Source organism: Mustela lutreola, chromosome 10 (genome assembly GCF_030435805.1).
Source record: "Mustela lutreola isolate mMusLut2 chromosome 10, mMusLut2.pri, whole genome shotgun sequence".
Lineage (NCBI taxonomy): Eukaryota > Metazoa > Chordata > Mammalia > Carnivora > Mustelidae > Mustela > Mustela lutreola.
The window spans coordinates 3,691,920-3,704,196 of record NC_081299.1 but is presented as its reverse complement, the minus strand read 5'-3'; the positions used below and the strand labels follow the sequence as shown (position 1 = coordinate 3,704,196).

General features: G+C 52.7%; 1 protein-coding gene across 10 annotated transcripts in view; it reads left to right on the top strand.

Annotated features, from left to right (window-relative positions):
• Positions 1–12,277, top strand: part of NPHP4 (nephrocystin 4) — a 105,300-nt gene that overhangs the window by 1,571 nt on the left and 91,452 nt on the right. For all 10 annotated transcript variants that reach the window (XM_059137147.1, XM_059137155.1, XM_059137152.1 and 7 more), the window contains 2 exons: positions 5,355–5,536; positions 11,648–11,800. In XM_059137147.1, coding sequence (XP_058993130.1) covers positions 5,402–5,536; positions 11,648–11,800 — 288 coding nt within the window. In that variant the 5' untranslated portion in view covers positions 5,355–5,401. The remainder of the gene's footprint in view (positions 1–5,354; positions 5,537–11,647; positions 11,801–12,277) is intronic.

The following is a 12,277-nucleotide window of genomic DNA, read 5'->3' as shown; positions in this document are numbered from 1 at the left end:
CGGGGGTTAGCCGGGGCTCCTCAGCCCATGTCCCGCTGCAGGCCCCGGGCCTCTCCTGGCTTTGATCCTAGTGGCTTTGAGGCCGGTCATGACCAGCCGTGTGGCTTTGGCCTGGCCCTTTAACCTGAGCGTCACTGACCTTGTCTGTGATGCTCATCTACACAGTTGTTGGAATAATACCCATGAAAAGGTCTGTGTGTGCCTGGCTCACAGTAGGGCTGTGAAAGCTGGTGCATTTTCTTGTTTCTGCCCTGGAGAACCCTTTCTGTAGGCTCGAAGCGGGGACCCCTCCCTCTTCTCATTGTTCATCTAGCTCCAAAAGTCCTTCTGTCTTCCCTCCGTAGCATTCTTAAGTCCTGCACAGTAATTTAATTATTTACTTAATCGTTAGAAGATTTTTGCTGAGGACCTAGCCCTGACCTCACTGAGCTCGGTCTTGCAGGACAACAGCAGCATGGAGCCTGAGGAAGCGCGGTGACTTTCTGTGACAGGATCCCTTGTTGGGGAGCAACTGGTGGGGGATGAGAGTGCTCACCCTGAGGAAGGGGCATCTGCTCTCTGTCCTAGAGGATGAGTGGGAATTTTCTAGGGGGACATGTGTGTGCCGAGGGGAACCGAGAGGGCTTGGTGTCCAGGAGGAATTGTAGCCGGGGCAGAGTGGGGCCAGAGTGGCCGGAGAGGGAGGGAGGGTCAGGTGGCAGTCAGGTGGGGTTGGGAGAAAGAGCTCTGTGTCCGCCTGTCTCCCACTCCCAAGAGCCTGTGTCTCAGGTGCCCTCTCCCTCCGTTGCCCACCTGGACTGTTGCTACCTTCCTCCACGTGCCCGGCTCACCACTTTGGTTGGGTGGCTCTCCCTTTCGGAAGGGATGCCTTTCCTCCCAGTGTGCGTCCTTCTGGTACAGCCTGGGGTCGTCCCGGGGATGTGTTTCTTCTGCCAGGTGGACCGGCATGGAAGAAGTGTTCTTCAGCATCTGCTGGCTACGTGTGGTAGCCAGGGGGAGGGGAAGGAGGTGCTGGGTGAGGAATCTGGGGCAAGCGAGCAAAGTCCGGAATGGCCTGCAAAGGAGACGCGTCCTCCCGCTGGGAGAGCACCATGGGCAGCGTGCAGGGCCCCTTCCGAAGCTGATGCTTTGCCACAGTGCTCCCGAGACATGAAGGGCTTCTACATAGGAAGTTTCAGTCCTTTTTTTTTTTTTTAAAGATTTTATTTATTTGAGAGAGTGTGTGTGAGCGAGAGAGCATAAGCAGGGGGAGCAGCAGAGAGAGGGAGAAGCAGGCTCCCCACTGAGCAGGGGGCCTGGTATGGGGCTCGATCTCAGGACCTGGGGATCATGACTTGCACAGAAGGCAGAGGCTTCACTCACTGCCCCACCCAGGTGCCCCAGGAAGGTTCAGTCCTTAATGGCACTCACTTGGTATGAATTAACCTCTCCATTTTATAATGAAAGTTAATAGGAAAACACTCTTTTAAAAATGCTTGGGAGTCAACTTTATTGAAACCTCAATTTGATTTTATGAAAATTTATTGAGTTCTGATGGTGAGTCAGGTGCCAAGGACACAGGAACATAGATCCCCTTACGCAAGTGGTTGGCCAGTGGGCAGGTCCGTACGGGAGAGGTGGCAAGTGCTGTGACCACAGGAAGCACGGGGAGCGGGTGGGCCCAGCAGCTGGCCCTGGAGCCTCCAAGATGCTCTCCTGGGCAGGGGGCCCTCCTGCCGAGTATCGGGTCTCTGCTGCTTACAAGTGGTAGCAGCGTGAGTGTCTCGTGGCTTTTTTAACAGCACCACAAACTGGGTGGCTCGAAGCCCAGATTTATCCTCTTTCTGTTCTGGAGGGTCAGAAGCCCAAAATCAGTATCCCTGGGCTAAAGTCAAGGTGTGGGAGGGCCGTGTTCCTTCTGAAGGCTCTGGGGGAGAGTCTGTTCCTTGCCTTTTCTGTCCGGTCCTGGGCTTGTGGCCCCTCCCTCTTACACTTCATTTGCTTGATGGTCACCCAACCTTTTCTCTGACCCTCTTGCCTTCCTCTTATAAGGACCCTGTGACTACCTCAGGCCCATCTGTGTAATTCAGGCGATTTTCCCGCACCTTAAGGTCCTTCACTTAATCATGCTTCCATAGGCCCTGATGCCATGTGAGGTCCCACATTCACAGGTTCTGGGGATTAGGACGTAGACATCTTTGGGGCCGTTACTTAGCCGGCGCGGAAAGCCTCTAAGGGCTTTTCTTGGCTCCTGCAGCTCTGCTCCGATGGGAGTGGCGTCTGCCTTCCGTCAGGCTGTCTCCGCCTAGAGGTCTGGGTTCTGTTGGCAGGGCTCCCCACCCCGGTCGTCACCAGTCTCCCCTGGGCTGGCTTTGACTTCAGGCTCTCCCTGGAGTGGCAGGGTAGCCCCTGGGTTTCCGGCTGGCCTGGGCAGCTCCTGCCCTCCCAGCAGAGACGGCCTCTCCAGAGAGAACTGTGGCCGGACTCCGGCGGACGACGATGATTGGCACAGTGTGGCTCACATGTTCATCACCAAGTGCCCTGCCCCAGATCGTGGGCAGCCTTCCCACGCGTGGGTTTGGGTGGCGAGGGCTCGTTCCTTAAGACAAAGTTATCGAGCGGATAAAAGCAACAAAAAAGGAACAAAAAAGCAACGCATGTGTGCTCACACGGTGACGGTCCTGGTCTGGATGCTGCAGTGTAGGCCTGCCTGCAGGGGCTGGGGGTGGGGAGGTGCTCCTGTGGGGGCAGGGCTCTGTGCCTGGGCCCCCTGGATGTGGGGGAGCTTTCCAGGCCAATCAAGCCCATGTTCTCGGGGCTCCCTCTGCTCCCCACACAGCCTGCAAGGGCGAGGGTCCCGTTAGAAGAACCTTTCTCAGACTTCGTGGTCTCCTACCCCTTTACACTTTAAAAAATTGCGGAGGACTCCTTTTGTTTACTTTAGTTATGTCTGCCAGTATTTGCTGTATTGGAAATGAAGACTGAGAAACGTTAGTAAGGTTGCTGCTCACGTGGGGATAACAATAGACCCGTTACATGTTGGCGTAAAATGTTCTTTTTATGAAGACCAACTGTTTTCCAGAACAAAAAAGTTAGCAGGAAGAGGGCTGGTTTTACATTTTTGCAAGTTTCTATAGCGTCTGGCATAGTAGACAGCTGGGTCTCATATAGACTTACTATTATTATTTTTTTTTTCAAGATTATTTATTTGAGAGAGAGTTCATGAGCGTGGAGGGGAGGAGCCAAAGGTATGGGAGAGAATGAGAGAGAGAAACAGAATCCCAAGCAGACTTCCTGCTGGTTGCAGAGTCTGACTTGGGGCTTGATCCCAGGACCCTGAGATCAAGACCCGAGCCAAAACCAAGAGTCCGAGGCTGAACCGACGGAGCTGCCCAGGCACCCCGAGGCTGGTCTCTCATCTGTTGACAAAGTTGTTGTGGTTGACGTATTTGAAAGAAACTCAGTGTCACCCCGAGAAGGGAAGAGTGTTCTAGGGAACTGTGGATGTTCTCCTGCCATCCCTCACCCACACGCCACCGTGGTGGTTTCTTTTATTTTTCTTTTCTTTTTTTTTTTTTTTTTTAATATTTTATTTATTTATTTGACACAGAGAGAGAGAGAGATCACAAGTAGGCAGAGCAGTAGGCAAGTGGGTGAGGTGGAGCAGTCTCCCTGCGGAGCAGAGAGCCCGATGCGGGGCTCGATCCCAGGACCCTGAGATCATGACCTGAGCCGAAGGCAGCGGCTTAACCCACTGAGCCACCCAGGAGCCCCACCGTGGTGGTTTCTTAAAGGTCCGTGTGGTGTGGGCTTGGGCAGCCTGCCAGGGAATGTGCCCTTCCGTCTGTCCTGCACAGGCTGGATCTTCCGTTCACACGGGCCTCTCTATCATGATGCATCGCTCGCCTGGAAAATACTGCCTCGGAGGCATGTGGACCTTCCGGATTCTTGCACATTTAATCCTGCAGTCTCCATAGGTGAAATTGCCGCCGTCCGCATCCATCGCCAGGCGTGTTTTTAAGGAGGAGGAAGCTGTCAGGTTCGCAGCAGAGGATACAGAGTTTCCCAGTTCTGAGTTTGCCTGCAGGCCCCATTCTTAGCACTAGTTTTCCTGGAAGCGACAGACTCATTCAGTGGATATTTGGGAGACCATCTGCGAAGTGCCTGACTTTGGGAATAAGCCTGGTCCGTCCCTCAGTGGCTCTTTTAGTAAAGGTTACGGTATTGCTGGCCAGCGGGGGACGTGCTCCAGGGACGCTCGTGGCAGCCGTGTGTGCTGTGTCTTTCCCTTCTTGTCCCAGAGTGACAAGGGTCAAGATGTAATACAACTGGCCACAGGGGCCCCGGCTGCTGCGCCCATGCTTGCCTTTGCTCCATGGGCGCAAATGCTCGTGCACTGAGAAAGGCAAAAACTGCATCTGACTATTATGAAAGTAGCTTTGACCTTGTGGAGCCCTGGACAAGCCCAGGGAGCTGCAGGGGCTGGAGACCCCATTTAAGGAGCCACTGTCTTGGGAGATGAAGTCTCCCTATCTTGTGTGTCATTTTAGCACACAGAATTCAGGTTCTTATCAAAGCCCAGAGCTTAAGATTCAGGGTCCACTGACAAGAGGCCAGAGAACAGGGAAGGTCCCGATCTCTGGCTGGCTGGAAGGCGGATGATGTCCTTAGTGAGCCAGGTCACAAGCTCACAACATGCAAAATCTGTCCCAAACTGGCTTTGGCAACGAAAGGCTGTTTGTGTGGCGGAGCCGTCCCGGGTGGCTTCAGGGTGTCCTTGAGCCAGGGCTCCATCCGTGGCACCTAGACCCATTGGCCCTTGCTTTGGTTTGGCTCTGCTTGCTTACTTACTGTGGGTCTCAAGGAAGCTGCTCTACTGTGGCTCCTGACCGCTCTATATTGATGACCTTTCTACCCAGAGGGCTGCAGAGAAGAATATTTCCTTCTCTCTGCAGAGCCAGCGGAAGTTGTGAGATGTGCATCTCCTTGGCTCTGACTGGGTCATGCTTCCAGGTCCCCTCTACAATGAAGGCCCTAGTTCCCAAGGCCTGGCACTGTTGTGTAGTGCTCAGCCTTCACAGCTGTACGGAGCAGCCTTGCATGTGCCGGTCTCTCTGCCGGTTAATGAGGCCGGTATAGTCTTGCTGTAGTTGGCTCCTGAGAGCAGGGACAGAGGGGATCTGGAGCCAGAGGGGCGTGTTTGCCAGGAGAGGGCAGCACCGGTCCCATTCTGTTGCACTGGGGTTTGGAGGGTGGAATTGCAAAGTGTGGGTTTTCGGTTGGAGGTTCCTCTCGGATTCAGGGGGAGGTAGGATCCTTTCAGGATTGCTCTGAGCGTTCTGGCCTTTCTAACTCTTTTATTTATTTGAACACAGATTGTGCAGGTAATCCCGGAGGCCCAGGAGACCCTCAGACTGGCAGAATGAATGACTGGCTCAGGATTTTTGACCAAAACGTGCTGGTCCCCCCCCACCCACAGAGAGCACGCCAGCCTTTAAAGGAATCAACAGCGTTTCAGTGTGTCCTGAAGTGGCTCGACGGGCCACTGATGAAGCAGGTAAAGGAATTTGCTGTTTATTGTCTCGTGCCTGTTGCAACTGCTCTCAGCTGAGGGGGTATTGATTTTCGCTTACTCGAGACCTGCCACTGCACCCATTACCTCGGGCCTCGGCAGTATCTGGACACAAAGTGGCTCGTCAGCACAGAGAACACGTGATTCAGCGACTCGGTCAGCACTTCCGACACTGGTTAAGGTTTCTCTCTGCCCACAGTAGAGCCATTTTAAAACCCAGGTGATCGGATTTCCTGCGTTGTTTCTGAGCAAGGTTTGCAGGAGGTGGGCCCGTGCCTGACTCGACACGGCCTGTGCGCAGCCTCGCGGCTGGAAGTGTGGAGGCAGAGCTCTGGGTATATCCTGGCGGAAGCCGCGTGCCTAAAGGTCCCACAGCCTTTGGCACACTCAGGCCCTTGCTCTGGGGCTCTGCGTCGGTCTGTGTCTGTCAGGGGCAGGGGAGTCGCTGGATAAGCTGGTGCTTCTGCTCTGCTCACAGAGCACCCACATCACTGGATGGTTCTAGGCAGACCCAGTGGGATGCCTGAGAAGGAGCCAGACTTGCCAGTGGGAACATCGACTCGGTTAAGGGTTTGGCCTGGCCAGGTCATGTCCTCTCCTGCGGATGGTAGTGTGGTTCTCCGTGTGTTCACGGTCGTTGGGGTGCTGGATCTGTAAGGGCTCACTTTTAGGAAACCCCTCATGCCCTACAGCATTCACTTCCAAGCCCCCAGTCCAGGGCCTGCCGTGTGTTGGCGCCGTGTCTGCCCTGGGTGGCTGCCGCTCCTCCTGCTTTACTGCCCGGCACTTTCCGTTCAGCCCGCTGCTTCCTTGCAGCAGCCCTTGGAGGCAGGAGGCATCACACCCGCACTTCACAGCAGAAGAGAGTCTGAGAGGGGTAGCCGGTGGCGTCGGGTGCCCTGCTCTGGGCGGCCAGCTGGGCTCCGGCCCCGGGCAGACAGCACCAGGTGTCTCCCTGCCGTGGAGTAGCTCACAGCATAGTGGGTGGCACCGTCCTCTCCCCTAGGAATTTTAGGAAGGAAATTTTATTTATTGTCCCATTTAATTTCATTTGTTTGTTTGCATTTAGTTTTGAAGAGGTAATTATCATTGTTCGAAATTCACTAGGGTACACGAGGAAAGTGTATCATTCCATGGAGTCCCTATAGCATCCGTGTCCCTTGCTAGACATAGCCAATGTGACCTCTTTTTTGGTGTAATTTTCCAGAAACACTAAGCAAATACAGGAGATAAATATACCTGTATCATCTTGCTTAAAAGAAAAATATTCGCAGCAGTATGTTTTGTAGACTGTTCATGTCATCCCACGAGGAATTTCACTCTCTCTTTCGACATCGTGGGGTTTCTCTGTCTGGATGAACCAGCAGTGATTGATCCACAGGCTGACTGGGAAGCACAGACTTTATTCTGGTCATTTGCTCTCCCAGACGCTGCCGCAGTGATGAACCTCACTTACACGTACGTACACGTGTGTCTGCGGCATCATTCCTACAAGGGGAATTCCTGACTCGGAGTTACGTGTTAGAAGTTACTGTTTCAGACCTGATTATCGGGGTTAAAGCACGCTTTCAACAGAAAGACAGGAACTGTACGTGGGAAGGTGAGAGGATGGAGAGAAGGTAGGCCGCGTGAGCCCAGTAAGAAGCCTCTGTGCTGTGCTGACGTCTGGCGAAGTCGGTTTCATAGTGAGGGGGATTAGCAGACATAGAGCGGCGCTTCCTAACGATGACGGCCATCGGGAAGGCAGAAGTGCATGCAGCACCGCTGTTGAGGCCTGTGAGACCACCCCCGGTTCAGTGACGCGTGGGGACGACTCCCAGGATTCCACGCAGAGTCAGTCTCACAGGAAAGAGTTACTACAGTGAAAGGACGCAGAGTAGGATCAGCCCTGGGAAAGGGATATGGGGGGATGGGGGCGGGATAGGCACGGGCTTCAGGGATCTTCTGCCAGGGGGACCCCACAGGACACATTCGGTTCCCCCAGCAGAGTTGTGACAACACGTGTGAAATGTTCCCGCCAAGCAAGCTTGTTAGAGACTCAGTGCCCATGGGTTTTGAGGACTGCTCAGGAGACTGTCGTCTGCCTAGCATGTTCCCAAACTCCAGACTCCCAGCAAGAAAGCAGCTGGTGAGCACAAACCACTTTGTACAGTTTTGGCACAGGGTGCCATTTCAGTAGGGTGATGGGAAACTTCCTGAACGCTAAGCACAGTCTCCAGCCAAGGGACAGCCTCATACACTGGCCTTTCGAATCGTCATGGTTGGGCCAGCTGTGATCGCTCTTCTGCGCACAGCCCCCAGGAACACAGCTTCCAAACTCGGGAAGCAGAACTGTGTAGAGCAGAAGGGAGCTCCGTTCAGATTCACCATCGCATTGGAGACTTTCAGCCCTCTTCTCAATGATTGATAGAACAAATAAACCGAAAAATCCATGAGGGTTTGGAAGATCTAAACACCATCCACCACCTTGGCCCGACTGTCATCTCTAAAACACTATAACCAACACATAGAATGTACGCGCTTTTCAGGTGCACGTGGAGCATTCCCCAAGACAGATTGTGCTGGGCCATGAAAGTAAGTCTCAGTGGGTTCAAGAAGATTGTAATTTATGAGTGTGTATGTATGTGTATATGTATTTATATATGTACACTTATGTATTTATATATACATATGTATTCATTTATTCGTATGGTTTTAAATTAGAAATCAACCTAGATGCCCAGAAAATCCTCAAATAGCAGGAAATTAAACAACACACTACCAACTAATTCATGGGCCAAAGAAGACTTCAAAGAGAAGTTAGAAAATAATTTGAACTGAGTAATAGAGGAACGTACCAAAATTTATGAGATGCAAGTAATTTAGTCCTTAAAGGGAAACTTACAGCTTTATAAGACTGTAAGAGGAGAAGAAAGGTTTAAAATCAGTGACCGTTGTGTCCTCCCTAAGAATCTACATGGAAAGAACAAGTTAAACCCAAAGAGAATAGAAGAAGGAAGTGTAGATTTCTGCCCATTTAGCAGAAATCAGTAAAGAAAGCGCAAATAATAGAGAAAATCAGCAAAGCTAAAAGTTAATTCTTTGAAAAGACTAATAAGGTTGATTAACTTCTCCAAGACTGATCATGCAAACAGAGTGAGAAAACATGGGTTGCCAGTATTAGGAAGGAAAGAAGGAACAATCCTGTATATCCTACAGATGTTAAGAAGATAGTTGGGGGATATTATGAACAATTTGTGTGCCGACAAGTTGGATGACTTAGTTGAAATGGGGAAATTTTTTGAAAAGCACGGCTTACCAAAAGTGACACTAATAGAAATGGAAAAGAGAAAAAGTCCTGTGTTAATTAAAGAAATGGACTTCATAATTAAATAGCTTCCTACAAAGAAACTCCAGACTTAGATGACTTCATTGTTGGGTTCTATGAAGTATCAAAGGAAGAAATAATATGAATTTTAGGTAAACTCTTTCAGAAAATAGGAGGAGAGAATGCTTCCCCCCTCTTTTTTTGAGGCTGCCATAACCAATATCCAGATTGGGAACGGACCTCACGGGAAACGTACATACTACTGTCCCTCGTGAATATTAATATAAAAATCCTTAAAATATTAGGACATCACATCTAGTGATAGACATAAAGGATAGCACCTCATGGTCAGGCGGGGTTTAACGCAGGAACCCAGAGTTTTACAGGGTTTGTAGCTGATTCTTGAACAACGTGGAAGTTAGGGGCACTGTCAGAAATCCACGTGTAACTTTTGACTTCCTCCCCAAACTTAACAATAACAGCCTGCTGTTGACCAGAAGCCTTCTCGGGAACATAAACGGCTGATGGACACGTGTTTCGTGTGCTATGTGTATTGTAGCCTGTGTTCTTACAGTAGAGTCAGCTACAGGGAAGAAAATTCTATTAAGAGTATCGCAAGGAAGTGAAAACACATCTTCAGTGTTGTACTGTGTTCATGAGAACCAGACTAAAACAAGCCGCATGTCAGTGGACCTTCACAGTTCAAACCTGTGCTGTTCTAGGGTCAGCTGTACCTACAAGGACCAGTGAAAAGTTAACATTTAAAAGAAGACCAAGTAGGGAAAAAAAAAAAGACCAAGTAGGAAACATATGAAACAAGTGTAGTCTTACAGAATTGGTATGATGTTAGTTATTTTGAGAATAGACAGCTTTAGATGATAGCAAACATCCCTGTGAAAGGAATTGGCTAAAAATATTACATGCTTTTGAACGCAGGACATTTTCTTAATAATTTTCGTATGTCTTTTTGGCTGCCCCATTTCCCATTTTCACTGAGTTGAATCTTTACTGTGAGTGCTGATCGCATTTCTTCACTTTGGAAAGTCTATTCCAGTCCAGTTTGGTGTTTTCTGGGGACTGTTGTATGGTTGGAGCTGTGTGGGGGACACGCATGACTGTCCCATATTCGGTCTTCCCACGGCAGCAGAGACCATTTAGAAACTTACCTGGTTAGAAATGGGTACAAAGTAGCGTCAAGATGGAGGGGTGGTTCGGGTCTGGAGATCTGGGAAGAAGTCTAGGTCAGTAAGAAAGTTCTGGAACTTAGCAGGTCCTGGCCGGTATTTACCTCTCAGAGAGCATAGTGAGAAGCAGGGCAGGGGGGGGGGTCTGTGGAAGAGGAGGAGGCAGGGAGCAGGAGGGGGAGGAGGGAGGGGGGAGGAGAGGGAGGGAGGAAGAGGGTAGGGAGGAGGGAGGGGGGAGAAAGGGGAGGGGAGAGAGGGGGAGGAGGAGGGAAGAGGGAAGAGGCAGGGAAGATGGGGAGGAGGAGGAGGAGGAGAAAGAAGCTGGTGGAAGCACCCTGGGGAGGACCAGCAGAGAGGGAAGGCCTAGGACCAGGCCCCTTGACTGTGAGCTCACGGAGTACCCACACGGGCCAAGCCTGCTTCTGAGGATGGAGCCGGGAGAATACCTGGGCTAAATACCTGGGATCTTGTCCTGCGGAGCTCAGAGATCTGGAGGAACCCTGGGGAAATGGAAAGCGGGATCAGAGGAAGGGGCTTCTAGATGGCCGTGGTCAAGGAAGGCTGGAGAGTGAGCATGGGCTGGAGAGGGTCCTGGACAGAGGGTCCTGGACAGAGGTGGACTAGGAGGGGTTGGGCGGAGAGGCAGCCTGTGTGCGAAGGCCCATGTGTGGGGAGGCCCCCGCAGCTCCATGACTGAAACTGGGCCCTGAGGCCTCCTCCAGGCCTGTGGGCCGTCTTCCCTGCCTCCATACCCGACACCACCTCGCTCCCAACAGCCCCGGACACACAGCAGCCGACATCCTTCCCTAGGGACGTGGGACTCGCAGCACTAGACCTGGGCAAGGCCTGGGCACTCCGAAGTGGCTGGCCACCCTGTCCCTACTGCTTCTGTCCCTCCCCTCCCCCATCCAGCCCATCAGCTGCCCCCCACCCCCACCCCGGGCTGGCTGGAGGGTGTACAGTGCCCACTCCGGGGACTTGGTAGAGGCCCCCCGCTGACTTATGGGGCATGTCCGGCCCCTCCCTCTTCCCCTCCCAGTTGCTACAGTCACACTGGCGGGTGTGGGATTTTGTTTCTGTTCAGGGCCCGTGAGAGTAATAGGGAGAGAACAGCTCGTTACCATTCCCAGGAGGCCGGGGTATGCCAGGCCTCGTAGGGTCACGTGAGGTTGGTTGGGAGGAGGAGCAGCCGGGGAGACCGAGCCCGAGAGCATGGTGTGAGTCATCCCAGTGGCCCCTGGGAGTCTGAGAGCCAGGGAGAGGCTGATGGGAGTTTGGACTAGGGTTGGTTGTTTGCACATCGTAGATGTTCTGGAAGGCGAGTGATTTCTTCTGTCTAGGAATTAGCTGTCCCCGGGCGGGGCGGTCTCTTGCCCATGTCTGCCGTGGGACTTCACTTCTCTGATTGGCTTGGGGGGGGCCAAGCACTCTAATGCATAACCCTACCAAGACCACAGGCCGTGGGAGAGAGGCGGTTCCCCCAAGGGACAGTGACACCTGGAGATGGAGGCCCAGTGGGCCAGTTCGCGCAGGCTGGTGGGTCAGCGCAGGGGGCTGGCTCACGATGCTCAGACCCTTCAGGGCCCGTACCCTTTTGTCTCCTAGGGAGTCCTGGAGGTGCTTTCAGAGGTGGGCTGCCATCTGCGCGTGTCTCTCTTTGATGTCACCTACCGACACTTTTTCGGGAGGACATGGAAGACCACGGTGAGGCCGGTGGAGTCGCTGTCCAGGCAGCCATCCAGGATCGTCTTTGAAGAGGTGGGCCATGGTGGCAGGCGGGCCGCTCTGGCCCAGAGCAGAGGTGCCAGGGATATGACCTGGGGTCACGACAGACCCCAGAAACGCCACGGAGCCGCAGACGGGCCCTCACAAAGCTTGTCCTAACACTGGGGCCCTGCGTCTCTGAACAAAACCGACATGGACGCCAGGAGTCCCGGCAGAGGAGAGCGCGTGGCTCTCTCGGAACAGGAGGGTCGCTTGGGGGTCTTCTCACCTTCAAGGGACCTTGGGGTTCTTGGAACAAAGTTAGGAAGTTATCGTTCTCAATTGGCACCTTTTCCTCACCCTCCGTGTCCCCCTTCTTTCATTTTGGCTCCTTTCTTTGTCTTGAAGATGAGCAGTTGAGACTCAGAAGGAATGTCACTTGCCCAGTGGCAGGTGGCAGAGCTGGCGCAAACCCGCGCCTCTGTTTCCGCCCCGGGGGGCTGCGTTGGTGTTGCTAAGGCGGTTCAGCCG